This window comes from Ixodes scapularis, unplaced genomic scaffold (assembly GCF_016920785.2).
Source record: "Ixodes scapularis isolate PalLabHiFi unplaced genomic scaffold, ASM1692078v2 PGA_scaffold13__105_contigs__length_92229423, whole genome shotgun sequence".
In the NCBI taxonomy this organism is placed as follows: Eukaryota; Metazoa; Arthropoda; class Arachnida; order Ixodida; family Ixodidae; genus Ixodes; species Ixodes scapularis.
Genome location: NW_024609839.1, coordinates 90,318,120 through 90,332,857, shown reverse-complemented (window position 1 = coordinate 90,332,857; position 14,738 = coordinate 90,318,120). Strand labels below are relative to the sequence as shown.

The window sequence follows — 14,738 nt, the reverse complement described above, 5'->3', positions numbered from 1 at the left end:
GGAAGGTCATATAGAGACGCCTACTCCATCCGGAGATGTTCTAAAAATCCGATTAGTAGCGGTAATATTAGTTGGCAAGTCGCTAATAAAAGTTAGAAAAAGTAATGGACCAAGAGCACTGCTGTTACAATGATAGCTGAAGAAGGTAAACATACGCTGTAAAATGTACCCCCTAAAATAAACTACTGAAAATTGCCGGTGAAAAAAAAAATTGCGCGGAAAAGCACACGCCCCACCCCCGGAAAATTTCTCAGCCTGCCCTGCCCTGCCCCCTGCCCCCTGCCCCCCCCCCCCCCCCCCCCCCCCCGGGAAAATGGAAAGTCTACGCCGCTGGTCTAGCGCAAACCAGCTCGGAGTAAAGGTACGTTTATACTCCAACGTAACGTCGACTGGCGCGGCGTAGCGCAGCAAACACAGATACTGATTGGTCGCAGAAATCGAGTTCCTCGCCACCGGCCAATGAAGGGCGCGCGTTCTGCGCTACGCTGCGTTCACTGCGCTCAACGTCGGAGTATAAACAGCGCTTAAAGCCCCTCGATGTGTTTGCGTTTGTCTTCCAAGTAGCGTCAGATGCGCCAGTGCACGAGGCCCGTGTCTCGAGCGGCCCTTCGAAGCAAATGGCGGCGCAGCACTGAAATGAGCGGCCCTGAAGCGAATGACGGCGGAGCACCCGCTCCTGGCACGTGTCTTGCACGCTTCCACAACAATGGTTGGCGGTACTTGAAAGCACGAATCTCATCAAGGGGCGTTAGCTGGGAGCACGTGGAGCGAAAGCTCGCGCTGCAGAACCCAGGGATCCTGGGTTCAATCCCCACCCCTGCCCGTTTCGATCTGGATGAGCATCGTGCCGGCGTGCGGTCGTGTATCACTACTGCGTGATGCACGTTAAAGACCTCAGGCTAGCGGTTGTACTGCTCTGGCTAAATTGCTCATCTACAGAGGGGAGACAAGTCGCCCATTGAGGCAGACTAAGTTCAAGGCTGTATAAACATACACACAACCCAATTTTTTTCTAGATAATAAATAAAAAAATCTGTTCATTGACCCTTTCTTTATACTACCCTTTTGGAAACGAAACCTGACCACTGGGAATTAGTGAAAAAACTAAAAAAAAAACTTGACCGTCAAAGGGGGGGGGGGGGGGGCCGTACTTACCGCTGGCTTGGATGCCTTGAGTGTCGGCGTTCTTGGACTTAGCCACCACTGCCTTCGCCTCCTCCGGCTTTCTCGGCGTCCTGTCGCGCTTACGGGCTGGCTGCGGAAACCTGAGGAGTCTCGAGATGTCGTTTTCGCTCTTTCTCTTTTTTTGCTCCGCCCATGTGTCCCAAAAGATCGGCAGCTTCCGCAACACGACGACCGGCACCAGTCTCAGCTTGGGGTCGTCGGGTCCCGGCGGATCCACCCCGACCGGCGCTGGGGTAGAGGAGCCCGAGAGTGCCGGGGTCGGCGGATCCGATCCTGCTTCCTGCGCCTTCTTCTTGGGGCTCCACTTTTTCCGCCGCCGAGTCGGAGTCGTCTTTTGGATCCGCCCCGATCTCAGCGGCAAGTCGTCCTCGCTGTCCTCGTCACTGGGACCGTCCCCAGAGTACCGCAAGCTGCGCATTAGGGCCTGGCGGGCCTTCTGGTTCTTGCTGAGCGGAGAACGCTTCTTGCGCTGCTCGTCATTCGTCTGTGCCGTAAACGGCTCGTTTTCTTCCCACGAGCTCTTGTTGCTATCAATCGGCAGATCGCAAAGGCTGTCACCCTTTGCCGACGAAGCGATGCTGTCCGTGTCGGGGTCGCAAAAGTTCCGCGTCTTGGCACCACCCACCTCCGCAGTCGATTCGTCCGCGGCGGCAGTATTCCGGCTGGCGGACGCTTCGTCGTGGCTCGGACTGAGCTCTACTTCGACGCGAGTCGTCCGTGGCCCAGACTCGTCGGGAATAAACTGCCGGATCAGCTCATCTAGAGGCAATTGCCACTTCACCACGAAGTCCTCGCCGTCTGCTGCGGCAACCGGCGGAAACTCGTCGCCGAGACTCGGCGCTTCGGGGAGGTCCAGCACGATTGTCGGGGTTTCGCCTGCTGCGGAAGGCTCCCTGCACGCTATGTCCTTGCCATCTCCGTCCTCTTTCTTCGCAACATTTTTTTTCGTCTTGTCCTTTCCTGCCTGTTCGTCTTCCTTCACTTCTTCCTGTCGGGCCTCCACAGCGACGCCCAAACTCTCGTCCGCGATCTCAGACGTGCTCGCGTCGCCCACGGGATCGGACGCATCCTCGCCTCCTTGCCCATCCTCTTCCGTCTTGCCCTTACCCTTGCCCTCTGTCTTCTTTTTCAAAGTCCTCTTCTTGTCCGCCGTCCTTGTGCGGTTCATACGCTGCAGTTGCTTCTGCCGCCGCTGTAAACGGTCCAAGTCTTCTGTTATCCTGGCCAGAGTCAGGGCATTGGCGTGCATCAGCTCGGCTGTCTTCACGAGGACTTCGGAGTCAGCGCCCTTCCCCTCTTTTGCCTTGCTGAATTCGTCCAGCGCCCGCTGAATTTGCGACATCGTCTCCGCTATCATCCTCAGCTGCACGTCCTCGCTAACCGTGTCGCCGGGCGAGTCGGCCGCGGACGCCAGTTGGTTCGAAGGCCGCTGCTGCTGCAGATGATGATGATTCTTGCTGAACTCGCGTGTTATGTCGGCGCTGTTAACGAGGTTCTCGTTCGGAGACGCGTCGGAGACGTAGCCGTTCCATACGTCCAGGGATGTGGTGCAGCTCAGTTGCTTGCGGAACAGGTTGCGTCGGATGCACGACTTGCAGAAGCCGCGGCTGCACGAGTCCGAGACCACAAGGCTCCCTCCCTCCGCGCACCCCCGGCAGTCCTCGTCGGCACCGCTGGAGTCCTTCTGGAAGTTGTCGTCTCCGTACCTCTCGTAGCAGTTCTAGGAAACGCGAGTTTGCCACCGCAGCTGTCAGCACTGAACGTGTCGATCCCCGAATGCCAAAAAGCTAGTCCAGTAATCTGCCATAGAACACCTCGCAAGCCTAACGAGAATGCATTATTTTCGTACACCTATACTTTTACCGGTCTTTCACCAAGCTTTACAATAAGAGAGCAGGGTGCTACGAAATAAGTGATGTACAGTGCTAAATTAAACAACTAAATGGATTAGCGAATCACGTGGCCTCACTAGAGTAATTACATATCCTCCACTTCAGGAACACATACAATTACTCTAGCCTATAAGTAAACATATGGCTCTGGAATTTGGCTATTGTAGGCATTGCTAGAGGAACTGTACGCTGTAAATGACTCAATTTTCACAAGGACCTCATTTTCGCAAATTTCACGATCCGAATAACATTTTGAAAAAATATATCCTGCGAATATGCTTTTCCTATGGTAACAAATACATAGCATACCACCCTGATTCTCGAAATTTCGTTCCCACGAAATATTTCTCAAAATCAACACTACGCCAAATTCACGAAATGCATGAGCCCTTGACAATGAAGCCTTTTACAGTCTGCGCGAGGCCACGCGCCCCGCTGGTCCCATTAAATTCGTTCAGCGCTGTATGATAAAAAATTATAGATGCAGATTATCTCTTACGAGAGATATCCGCCGAAAGGTTATTGCATGTTGTAACACGTGCTATATTGCTTTCCAAACCTTAAAGTCATCTTTTGGTACACCGTTACTGCACTTTCCAGACGACAACGTGATTTCTCAAAGATGACGCATCCCATAGCCACCTTCCTGTTCGACTAGTGTGTTGCCTTAGTTAAAGAGGCAGTGCAATGATTTTAATGTTGAAATAATTGGCAGTTTGCATTTTTATATTGTTCATGCAAGCCCAAGTGACAAAAAGCGCGTCACCTTTCCCCGAAAAACTGCTATTCTGCTGCGTAATCGCAAAGCAAAAAACTAATTATTTGCCGATCTGCAGCCGCCTGTCGGGGTTACAGGAACTAAAATGACAGCGTCTCTGGGGGATACGCGGAAGTCAACAAAACCTGTCCCCGTCCGCTGCTACACTCGCCGTCAGCCCCGTGGCGAACCGTCCTTTGTGTCGATCACTCGCCGCGACCTTCGACGATGCTAATCCTTTAAAGGGGCCCTGCAATCATATTTAAGCGTCTACCTTTTTTGCGGTTTCCACGTCTCATGGGGTTCGGGCAAGCCAGAGGGCACGGAGAGAGTAACTAAATATCAGTGCGTCATATTTTAACCGGACGACGCGGAAACCTCCTCCACCTACGAGGGCGACCCGCGTTGCCGAAAGCGCGCAATATGTGACGTCTTTGGTCCTGGGCTTACTACCGGTCAGAGCCGCTAAAAGTTTTTTTTTTTTTAAGTCGAGATACAAAATATAAGTGTCGCGAACCGTTTCAATTATGTATGAAAGTAGTTTTTGTTCAGTATTTTAGATCAGAAAAGAAACAAATGCAGTTCCTAAAGTACAGAAACAAGAAAAGACCCGTCGACAAACCCGCCACATAGCGGCGGGAAAAAACGGCGCATACTAGAAAGGTCTAGTGGGACGAGGCTCCGACGAACGGCGAGCGTAGAAAGGTCGCGGATGTACGCGGCGGCACTGCGGTCGTATACCGGCTCGAGGATCCTGTAAAGATAGTGCGTTCACGATCAGTGCCAGCAGCAAGAACAACTTCTTTATTTTTAAGCGCGCGCTCCTTTTGTCTCTTCGCGTGCACGCAGTGATCCTCCCGCTAGCATATGGTACATCCTCCTTTCTTTGAGGGAACAAAGATGTACACAACAACCACAAGCAGCGCGTGAAGCGGGCTGTACTCGTTTAGATTAGTTCTGCCTGTTGGAAGCCTTTTATGTAGCCCAGGCGTTGTGGTAGCCTTCTAGGTCTCTTGGACTGAGGTCCTGCTCCTGATGACGCCTGCTCAAGAGCGGGCAAGGTCGGTGGGTGAGGCGACACCTGGTTTCGAGGAGGCTCTGGTGGTGAGGGAGGCTGTGATCCATCTCTTGTTGGTGGCAAGCAATCGCCGTTGTAGTCCTCTGAGTCGCTGTCGTTGATGGAGATGAAGAAACCTTCCGGTGTCTTTCGAAGATGCTGTCGGTTACGGCGGAGGATCCGGCCGTCCTCGGTAAGCACCGTGTATGACCTTGGGGCCACCAAGCCTTGCACTTGTGCTTTACGCTCCCATCGCCCGTTGTTAAGGATTCGCACGATGTCTCCCTGCTGAAGAGGAGCTAGCTGTCTTCCTTTCGTCTCGTTCTGGACGTGCTTTTTGACCGGAGATGCGGGAGACGCGGTGAAGTCGGGAAGTAGGGTTCGTAGTTCTCGACCCATCAGTAGTTCTGCGGGTGAGCGGCCATCTTCAAGGGGAGCTGCCCGGTAGTTGAGGAGGCCCAACCAAAAGTCTTCTTTGGCACTCTCCGTTTTTCGTAGTATACGCTTTACAACTTGTACACCTTTTTCAGCCAGACCGTTGGACCTTGGAAATATTGGACTTGAAACAGTATGCCGAAAATCATAACGCGCAGCGAAATCCTTAAATTCTTTCGAGGAAAATTGTGGGCCCCCATCCGTGCAAACTTCAAGAGGTAAACCATAGCGGGCAAATATTTGAGCTAACTTGTCAATGACCACCCTTGCTGTGGTTTCTCGAAGGTGTTCCACTTCTGGAAAATTTGAATAGGCGTCGTATACAGCCAAGTAGTGTTTACCGGAGTGTTGGAAGAGATCCGCAGCTACCCTGGACCAGGGATGGTTGGGAACGGTGCGGATCGAGAGAGGCTCGTCTGGCTGTCTGTAGGCAAACTTCTTGCAAGTTTCACATCTGTCGATGAAAGCGGTAATATCGGCGGTCATTGCTGGCCAATACATCAATCTTCGGGCCTTGCACAGGCATTTACCCAGCCCCAGATGGCCTTGATGTAGTCGTTTCAGCATCTCTCTTCGCATAGCTGTCGGAATGACTGCTTTCTTTCCTTTTAGCAGTACTCCGCTAACCACCGAAAGTTCTGGTGTAAACCGCTTCAGCTCACCTTCCACAGGTTTCGATGATTGGAGGCAGGTGATGACTCGCTGGAGAGCGAGATCGCTGACTGTCGCCTCCTGTAGGCGACAGTCAGCAGTCACTGTAGTCACTGTAGGTGACGCCAACAGTGGATTTTATCAGATTCCGCTTGATGAACAGACCTCGGAGATTTGCACGTTCAGCAGTCCGTTTGGTCGTTACAGATATCTAAGGCTACCCTTCGGAATCGCTTCAGCTCCGGAAGTATTCCAAAGCACAATGAGCCAGATATTCGACGATCTCCCTGGTGTGCGTGTGTACATAGATGATGTACTGGTGTGGGGCGCCACACGAGAAGAACATGACAAAAGGCTTCGCTAGGCGTTGGCAACAGCACAAGCTGAGGGACTGACGCTGAATGCGGACAAATGCACCTTTGGCCAAAAAGAAATCGAGCTGCACTGGTCGCTTGTCGAGCTGCACCGACAGACGAACCTTTCCGCTGTGTTGAATTTCGCCGCCCCCGTAGTGGCGAAGAATGCTTCTGGTTGGACGGGGTTTCTGCTTCGTCCTGAGCTTCTCAAACAACGCTCTGGGCAATAAGTTTGCCTGCGCTCCCGTGTCGACCTTGATTTTCACCACGGTTCCCTCGATGCGTGTGGTGACAATCCAGTCGCGATTGGAGGAAGAGCGCTCGTTCCCGGTTGCCAAAATTTCAAGAACGTCGGAGTCACCATCGCTTTCGTCCCCTTCGGCCACGTCGTGTACCACTGCCCTTTTACTCCTGCAGCAGACTGCGAAGTGACTCCGTTTGGTGCACTTGGTACATGTCTTTCCATACGCTGGGCACTTCCTCGGCGGATGAGATAAGTTACAATAAGTGCATCTTCTCTGCTCACGCTGTTTGGCTTGTCCTTGTTGAACGGGGTCAATTTTCACAGTTTCGCCATCCCACGCTTTGTTCTGTGCTTCGACACGCTCCTCAGCCTTGCAGCACTCTACTGCTACTTCCAGGGTTAGGTTTTTTTTTCGAAGCAGCTTTTCTCGCAACAGCGTGCTCGAAATCCCGTAAACAATCTGTTCTCGGAGGAGAGATTCTTTCAAACCTGCAAAGTTGCACGTCCTTGCTTTCAGTTGCAGGTCTCTAAAAAATTGTTCAAACGGTTCTCCTTGAGCTTGCCGACGCGTGCGAAACACGTAGCGCTCGTACGTTTAGTTACATTTGGGCAGGCAGTAGTCTTCAAAAGTCTTGACTAGTACGTCATAGTCGGCTTGCTCCTCTGATGTCAAATTCAGTGTGTTAAACACGTCTATAGCTTCCTGGCCCGCGATATGTAGAAATATGGCGGCCTTCTGTTGCTTACTGCGAGGCTTCGTGGGTTCCGTTGCTAGGAGGTAAAGCTCAATGCGCTGCTTGAACCTTAGCCACGACTCCGCCGCGTTGTCGCCAAGTTGCAGCGGTTCCGGAGGTCGAAGATCTGTCATGATGCCGTGAGCTTTTACCTTTGGACTTCTGACACCATGTAAAGATAGTGCGTTCACGATCAGTGCCAGCAGCAAGAACAACTTCTTTATTTTTAAGCGCGCGCTCCTTTTGTCTCTTCGCGTGCACGCAGTGATCCTCCCGCTAGCATATGGTACAGATCCGACCGGTTCCGAGCGTTCCGAAGGCTTTCGGCGCGGGCTTGACTGGCGATTTGGCCATATTGCGGTATGGCAGCGCGAAGTGGCTACCGTTCTGAATTGATCTTTACCCCGTGTTTGCTGTCGCTTGTGGCCAATGAAGTGTTATGCCGAATTAGTTTTTAATCGCGCAGCAAATGCAATGCGAGCCGCCCTGGCCACCTGCTTCATACAGCCTATCCAACACGTGCTTTAGTGGCGCCCTCTCGAGCCGTCGACACGGAGTGCGGCAGCCGTGAGCGCTCGATGAGCTCACTACTCCTCTAGTTCACGGCCACTGAAGCCGGGACCTACGACGTCATGAAGGAATTTGTTTTTGCCTGTTTTTTGTAATTCTAATTTGCCTATAACTTTTAAACTAAAGCGAAATTCGAGAAAAGAAAAATGTCTCTAAGTTATTACGTTCAGTGCGCTAAGGTTCGGAGCAAATTGAAAACCAGTCAAAAAGTTGTTGCAGGGCCCCTTTAAAAGTCGACAATCGCGGAGGAAGCGGCTGGGGTCTGTGAAGAAAGGGCCGAAGGGGAAACTACGTGAACCCCCAGAGTACGTCACTCAAACGTCGACGTGGGGAGGTGAAAGGCACTTCAACCTTCGATCTTTTTTTTTTAAATAAGAACTAGCGCTCGCAAGAAAATACGGTTTTCTGCTTTTCGTTCCATAGGTGACGCAGAGTAATTTGTGCAGCTAATTGGCCAAAGTTTGAAAATTGTTGCACAGCTCCCTGAAAGGGGATACCTCTTACCCTGCAGAAAATGATCTTCAGGTGCTTGTGGATGAGCACCTTCTTAAAGTCGAAATAATTGATCTGTTCCTCGCAGGTGATGCACATCACTCGCAGGAAGCTGATGAGGTCGTCTGCACATACAAAGAGTCGTCACACTTTAAGGCATGCCGACACACTGAGCACATTCAGTGCTGAACAGCCACTACAATCAATGCAAATGTCTGGCAGAAAATAATGATGAGTAGAACTAGAGGATCTTGAAAATAAAGCAAGATACCCAATAAAAAGCTGATAACCTCTTTTGAAGAAATTCTTGGTTAGGGCATCATTAAAGGGGCTATGAAACGATTTTTAATGCGAAAGCATTAACCCATGGAGCCAGCCGGCGTCATCAGTCTGAAGCGTGAAATCGGCACCTTAAATCCTCTCTCCAAGTAAAGCCAGCTCTCAGCTATGAAACCACGTGAAACGCCTAGACAACGGCACCTAGTTTCCCCGATCCAAAAGGAACGGAGTAAAGCTGGTGGATTTTTGAGTTCGGTCCCACTGGCTGGCGCGCGTCGACGAGGTTCCCATTGGCCGCTGCGCGTCAGTTTCAACGAACGCTCACCCGATGGCGCTGCGTGTCCAGTATCGCGCCGTTACCACAGAGCGTCCAAAGTCAGCGCGCCCATGGGAGCGCGACCGCTGACCGGCGACGAAAAGTACGCAGGAGACAAAACATGGGAGCGGACGAGCGGCCCGCGTGCTTTCGCATTCACAACTCTTAAGAAGCGCTTAGGTGTACCTCGAGCCTTTCGAACTTTTCCCTTCTTAGCTTTCCCCAACTCACATATTGTGCAGCGTACCATACAGTTCAAGAAAAGGAGGAGCTCCCCTCTTTCTCGGACCCTCGTTTGTGTGCCCAGATCATCACCATTCTCCCCCTAGAAAATCAGCCCGTCAATCAAAATTCGGACAAAAGTTCCAAAAGTTACTTTCCCCTCCTCGTTCACCCCTATGCTGACAGTGCTGTCTAAGCTACGTGCGCATTGGGCCAGCCACACTTCAATATTTTGCCACGTGATCACGCTTCCTCGCGCATACCCACGTACAGATAATGGGGTCAGGTGATAAAAGGGAGGCGGCTGATTGGTCCGGACAGCATGTAACTCCCACCGCACTGTCAGCTTAGTGGTAAAGGGAACATATAGAGGTCGGGTGTCGCGCGACGTGCTTTGGGTACCGCAAACGTATCACAGTGAAAATCCAGAGAGATTTCGAAAAAAACAAGGTACGAAATAGTCCGCTATGTTTTCAAATTTTCCTACCGAAAATCAAGCTTTGCACTTTCTACCTAAACGATATGCAATTATTAAAATTGAAATCTAAAATAATTTATGCCAGCCCAAAATTTGTTCAAGGACCCTCTAACCTTTTGAGTGCGTCTGGTTCTATAAAAATCCAGATATAGTTTTCGCAAACTTTCACTAAAGTGAGCATGGATGAATGGATGCTAATGGCTGTACCTTTTGTAACGGGCGGTAGCTCGCACCACCTAACCTAGAAACCAAAAGTAGGATTCATTCCCTTGCCCTTCTAAACCAATTTGCTCCCCCTCTGCATTTTTCCATCACCAAGCAGTGTGGGATATCCCCGGGATACCCTTGGGAGGTCGGGCAAAAAACATCCCCCCTGCCTCTTGCCCCCAGCGAGGGAGTCTCCAATTTTCCTCAAACATATTCGCCGTGACGACGAATAGGTTTGAGACATGGTTGAGTTTAAAAGCAGAATAGGTTTGACAGACATGGTTGAGGTTGAGTTTAAAAGCAGAATAGGTTTGACAGACATGGTTGAGTTTAAAAGCAGAATAGGTTTGACAGACATGGTTGAGAGCATTGTTGAGGTTTTGGGTCAAAGCCGACAAAAGTCGCGTCATCACCGAAGCCAACGCAGAAAAATGCGGTGCTCGGTGCCTCCCATGGACGCGGAGCGCACTGCTGATAACTTGAACATGATTGTAAACCTGAGAGTGGGGCAGAGAAGAGAACACAACAGAAGGTAGTAAAAGAGGAGGCAACGTCTCTACACAACAGAAGGTAGTAAAAAAGGAGGCAACGTCTCAATGAGACGTTGCCTCCTCTTTTACTACCTTCTGTTGTGTTCTCTTTTCTGCCCCAGTCTCAGGTTTACAATCATGTTCAACTTACACCAGCTCGCCTGCACTCTGACTATTTTTTTACTGATAACTGTTGCGTCAATCAGACGTCTTTTATTAGCACATGGTCGCTGTAAGTAGGGGTGTCAAGTTTTTCATTTCAGACTCTATAGGCGAGTAAGTTTGTTCAGTGAAATGTTTACACTTTTAATGCACGTTTGCCGGCTACCTATAAACATTTTAGCACGATACGTTTAGAAGCTGATTTATGCCGTCCGTTCAAACAGCCATCGATCCCTTTGACTCACCCTGTAGAAACTACTAATAAACTCGGTATTCAACGACTGTAAAAACAAGGAAGTTACAGTTCCAATTTATTCCGAATAAACAAGGGCCGAGTAAGGCCGCTCAAAAGAGTGACCTCGAAGTGCGAGGTCACTCCCTTTCCACTGCGTAGATCCATGCCTCGATCAGTACAATACTAAAAACAATTGCCCTAGTTTGGAGGCATGCAGACTTTATGCCCACACACCTATATATGTCTTTATTAAACAAATTTTCTTCGCAGAGCATGCTACAGTGTTACTGAGACCAAAGCTTGCGATCACCTTGTGAGACAAAAATAAATCCGTCACTCAAAGGGTTAATTGTCACTTGGCTGGTTGGTCGAACCAGAACTCGTAGGTACCTTGAAAAGATTAACGCTCTTATTCATAAATGTGAACTCCACGACACTTCGCTGTTACTTTGAGACACTGTAATAACAATGCATGTGATATCGCTTTTAAAGGGATACTTCAACGAAATTTGAAATATTCCCGTCGTGTTAAAAAATAGGTGGAATATGATCCACAATATCCGTAAATGACAATCGCACGTTTCTATTTTGAGCTGGTGGCTGTATTTTTCGTTATAAACGGCCCACTCTGGCAAGCGCTCGGAGAAGGCCCAGCGGAGACCACGTGACATCCAACGCAATCGTGACGTATGTCGTCTCAAGACGAGCAAAGCTACGGCGAGGCTGACGTCGAGAGGATGGCCTAGGGAGCCTCCATGTGCGCTTTGCTAGGGTGATGCCGCCCTTTGTAATACCACTCGCCGACAAATCAGCAGCCATTTTGTTCCTCGGCGATAATCCGTGGGGCTTATAACCCTTTCGGAAACAAGCACCTTATCTCAGAAGTTCGGAGCAGCGTTGTGGAACCCACGGAGGAAGGATTAGCATTTTCCCCCTCGGATGGGATTACCGATGGACACAAAGGCCACTTTCCGGCGCACGGGGAAACAATGAGAGAAACAAAATGGCGGTGGAAAAGGGTGTGGCAAAGGGAAACAGGCAGTTGGCATCACTCTATGTGAAGCGCACATGAAGGCACTCTAGGATGGCCTAGTCGTTCCAGCCACCGAAGCGGCTGCTTTTGTATGAATTTTTAGTGACGGGTTAATCTTCTGTAATCTTGTAGGGGGACAATAGCGACTTCTGCGACACACAAAAGGGATTCTCGGGAAGAGGGGAGTTCCTCCTGCCCCTCTTCTCTCGTCGTGGCCGGAGGCGAGACAACCTCCGTCACTAGCTGTCAAGGTTCCTAGACGGGCATTACAAGCGAGGCGTTAGCGACATCCACCAGGTGCTCTTTGCTAATCGTTTAATTCGTTTTAAAATTACTTTTCGTGACTTTTTTCACAAGATATTGGTATGTTCGATTTGATGGTGCTTTTTTGAACACATATAGACCGTAAAATAAGCGCCGAAATTTCGTTATAATATCCCTTTAAAGGGATACTACTACGAAATTTCGGCGCTCATTTTTTGGTCTATATGTGTTCAAAAAAGCAGCATCGCATCGAACATACCAATATCTTGTGAAAAAAGTCACGAAAAGGAATTTTAAAACGAATTAAACGATTAGCAAAGAGCACCTGGTGGATGTCGCTAACGCCTCGCTTGTAATGCCCGTCTAGGAACCTTGACAGCTAGTGACGGAGGTTGTCTCGCCTCCGGCCACGACGAGAGGAGGGGCAGGAGGAACTCCTCTCTTCCAGAGAATGTCTTTTGTGTGTCACAGAAGTCGCTATTGTCCCCCTACAAGATTACAGAAGATTAACCCGTCACTCAAAATTCATACAAAAGGCAGCCGCTTCGGTGGCTGGAACGACTAGGCCATCTTCTCGACGTCAGCCTCGCCGTAGCTTTGCTCGTCCCGAGACGACCTACGTCACGATTGCGTTGGATGTCACGTGGTCTCCGCTGGGCCTTCTCCGAGCGCTTGCCAGAGGGGGCCGTTTATAGCGAAAAATACAGCCACCAGGCTCAAAATAGAAACGTGCGATTGTCATTTACGGATATTGTGGATCATATTCAACCTATTTCTGAACTCGACGGGAATATTTCAAATTTCGTTGTAGTATCCCTTTAAGATAAAGGGCAACTCCTCGCCTCCCCTCCCCCTCCCCGAGCGCTTCGCCCAGGGCAGTCCGCTCCACTCCGCCCCGCCCGCCCCCCCTCCTTATGACTCTACTGGTGGCAGGTATTTTGTGTGGCTGCATGACATAATTCACTACAAAACTTACTGGTTATTTGAGAGCACGGCACAGCTAGCAAAACCAAGATTTTGTCTGGTGGCTTCTTGCTCTTTGAAGCTTCAGTGTCACAGTCTGTAAAACATAAACACATTCCAATTTCTTAGGTATACGATAAATTCAACTGAATCGCATCTGTAAGAGCTTGTAAATCGGTCGAAGGACAAATTCTGCCAAAATGCGGCTCCATGCCGTCGCTAGCACTCACCCGATTCGTCGTCGGAGCTGTGCACAGACGCTGTCTCCTTCCCCGACATCCCGTCGGTTCCTGTCGGCGTTTCTAAGCCGGAACCTCACCCCGCCGGGTTCGCAATTCCTGCAAAAAGAAAAAGAAAAGAAACAAAAGGCGATTTTTGCCACTTGAATATATTTAGGAGCGAGTGCAAACGACCACTTCGCGCACTGCTTTCTTCGAAATTGGTCCACCTTACAGGGAGGGGCTGACAAACCTTTTGTATCGCGAATATACTAAAAAAAAAAATACTTGTAAATGGTTTAGTGACTTTTAGGCACTCGAGGCTCATTAACCAAGGTAAACACATCCACACAAAAAGAAAAAAAGAAAATGCGGCAAAGGTTCTTGTGGGTCCTTGAACAAGAGATTGATTCCGAAAGTAACCACAGACCTAACCAGGAAGCACCGGAGCTCATCTGTGATCGCTCATTTTTGTCGAACGAGAGCGACGGTCCACGTCTGACGAAACTGTCAGACGAAAACGTAGCACTAGAGGCTTCCGTAAAGATAAGATCACTGATAGATAGGTTAGACATTTGAGATAAAGCACCTGGAAGTAACGCAAAGCAAGGAAGGAACGTATCCTAGCAACACTCACGTCTCGGCTCTGCCCGCTTTGACGCCGCTACGTCATCACAAACTTGACGCCTGTCGCCCGTTTGAACGACGTCCAGAGCACGGCGTAAGAGGACTTGGGCGAGGACACTTCTGGCGGCCAAGGAGAGGAGGATGCCACCAGATAAGGCAGATAAGGTCACGCGTCAAAAACGTTTTGCCGAGCTTCCGGTAGATGGCGCCTTCAATCCGTTCCTGCCTCTGGGGGCATTCAAGAGCCCATGAAACGAATTTTGGGCTGGCATAAATCACTTTAGATTGGGATTTTACTACTAGCACATTGTACAGTGGGCCAAAAGAAAAAAGGTAGAAAGTCAAAAGCCTGACTTTTAGTGCGAAAATCTGAAAACAGCGGACTATTTCGTACCTCTTCCCCTTCGTAAGCCTTTTCACTGTGATACATCCGCGGTTCCCAAAGCGCGTCACCGGGTCCAAACGCACGTCACACGATACCGGACCTCACTCTTTCCCTTCACCCCTAAGCTGACACTGTGGTGGAAGCTACGCGCTTCCTCGACCAATCAGCCGCCTATCTTTCATCCCCTGACCTCATTCTCTACGCGTGGGTATGCGCGAGAGAGCGTGATCACGTGGCAAAAATGTGGCTGGCCCAAGGAGCACGTAGCTTTCACAGCACTGTCAGCTTCGGGGTGAACGGGGTGGGGAAAGCAACTTTTGTCCGAACTTTGAGCGACGGGCTAATCTTCTAGGGGGAGAATGGCTCTGTCCGGGTATACACCTTTCCAAAAAACACTCGACCCCAGGGGCGACAAACCGTTTTCGAGCCCAGTCACTGAGTTTGAG

General features: G+C 50.1%; 1 protein-coding gene across 1 annotated transcript in view; it reads right to left on the bottom strand.

Moving 5' to 3' along the window:
- The window catches only part of LOC121835472, a 19,151-nt gene extending 5,119 nt beyond the window's left edge, over nt 1-14,032 (bottom strand). Inside the window, exons 1-5 of the mRNA XM_042289712.1 lie at nt 13,918-14,032; nt 13,293-13,400; nt 13,076-13,159; nt 8,386-8,498; nt 1,156-2,905 (exon numbers count right to left, since the gene is read on the bottom strand). Coding sequence (XP_042145646.1) covers nt 1,156-2,905; nt 8,386-8,498; nt 13,076-13,159; nt 13,293-13,341 — 1,996 coding nt within the window. The 5' untranslated portion in view covers nt 13,342-13,400; nt 13,918-14,032. The remainder of the gene's footprint in view (nt 1-1,155; nt 2,906-8,385; nt 8,499-13,075; nt 13,160-13,292; nt 13,401-13,917) is intronic.
- Between the last annotated feature and the right edge of the window lie 706 nt (nt 14,033-14,738).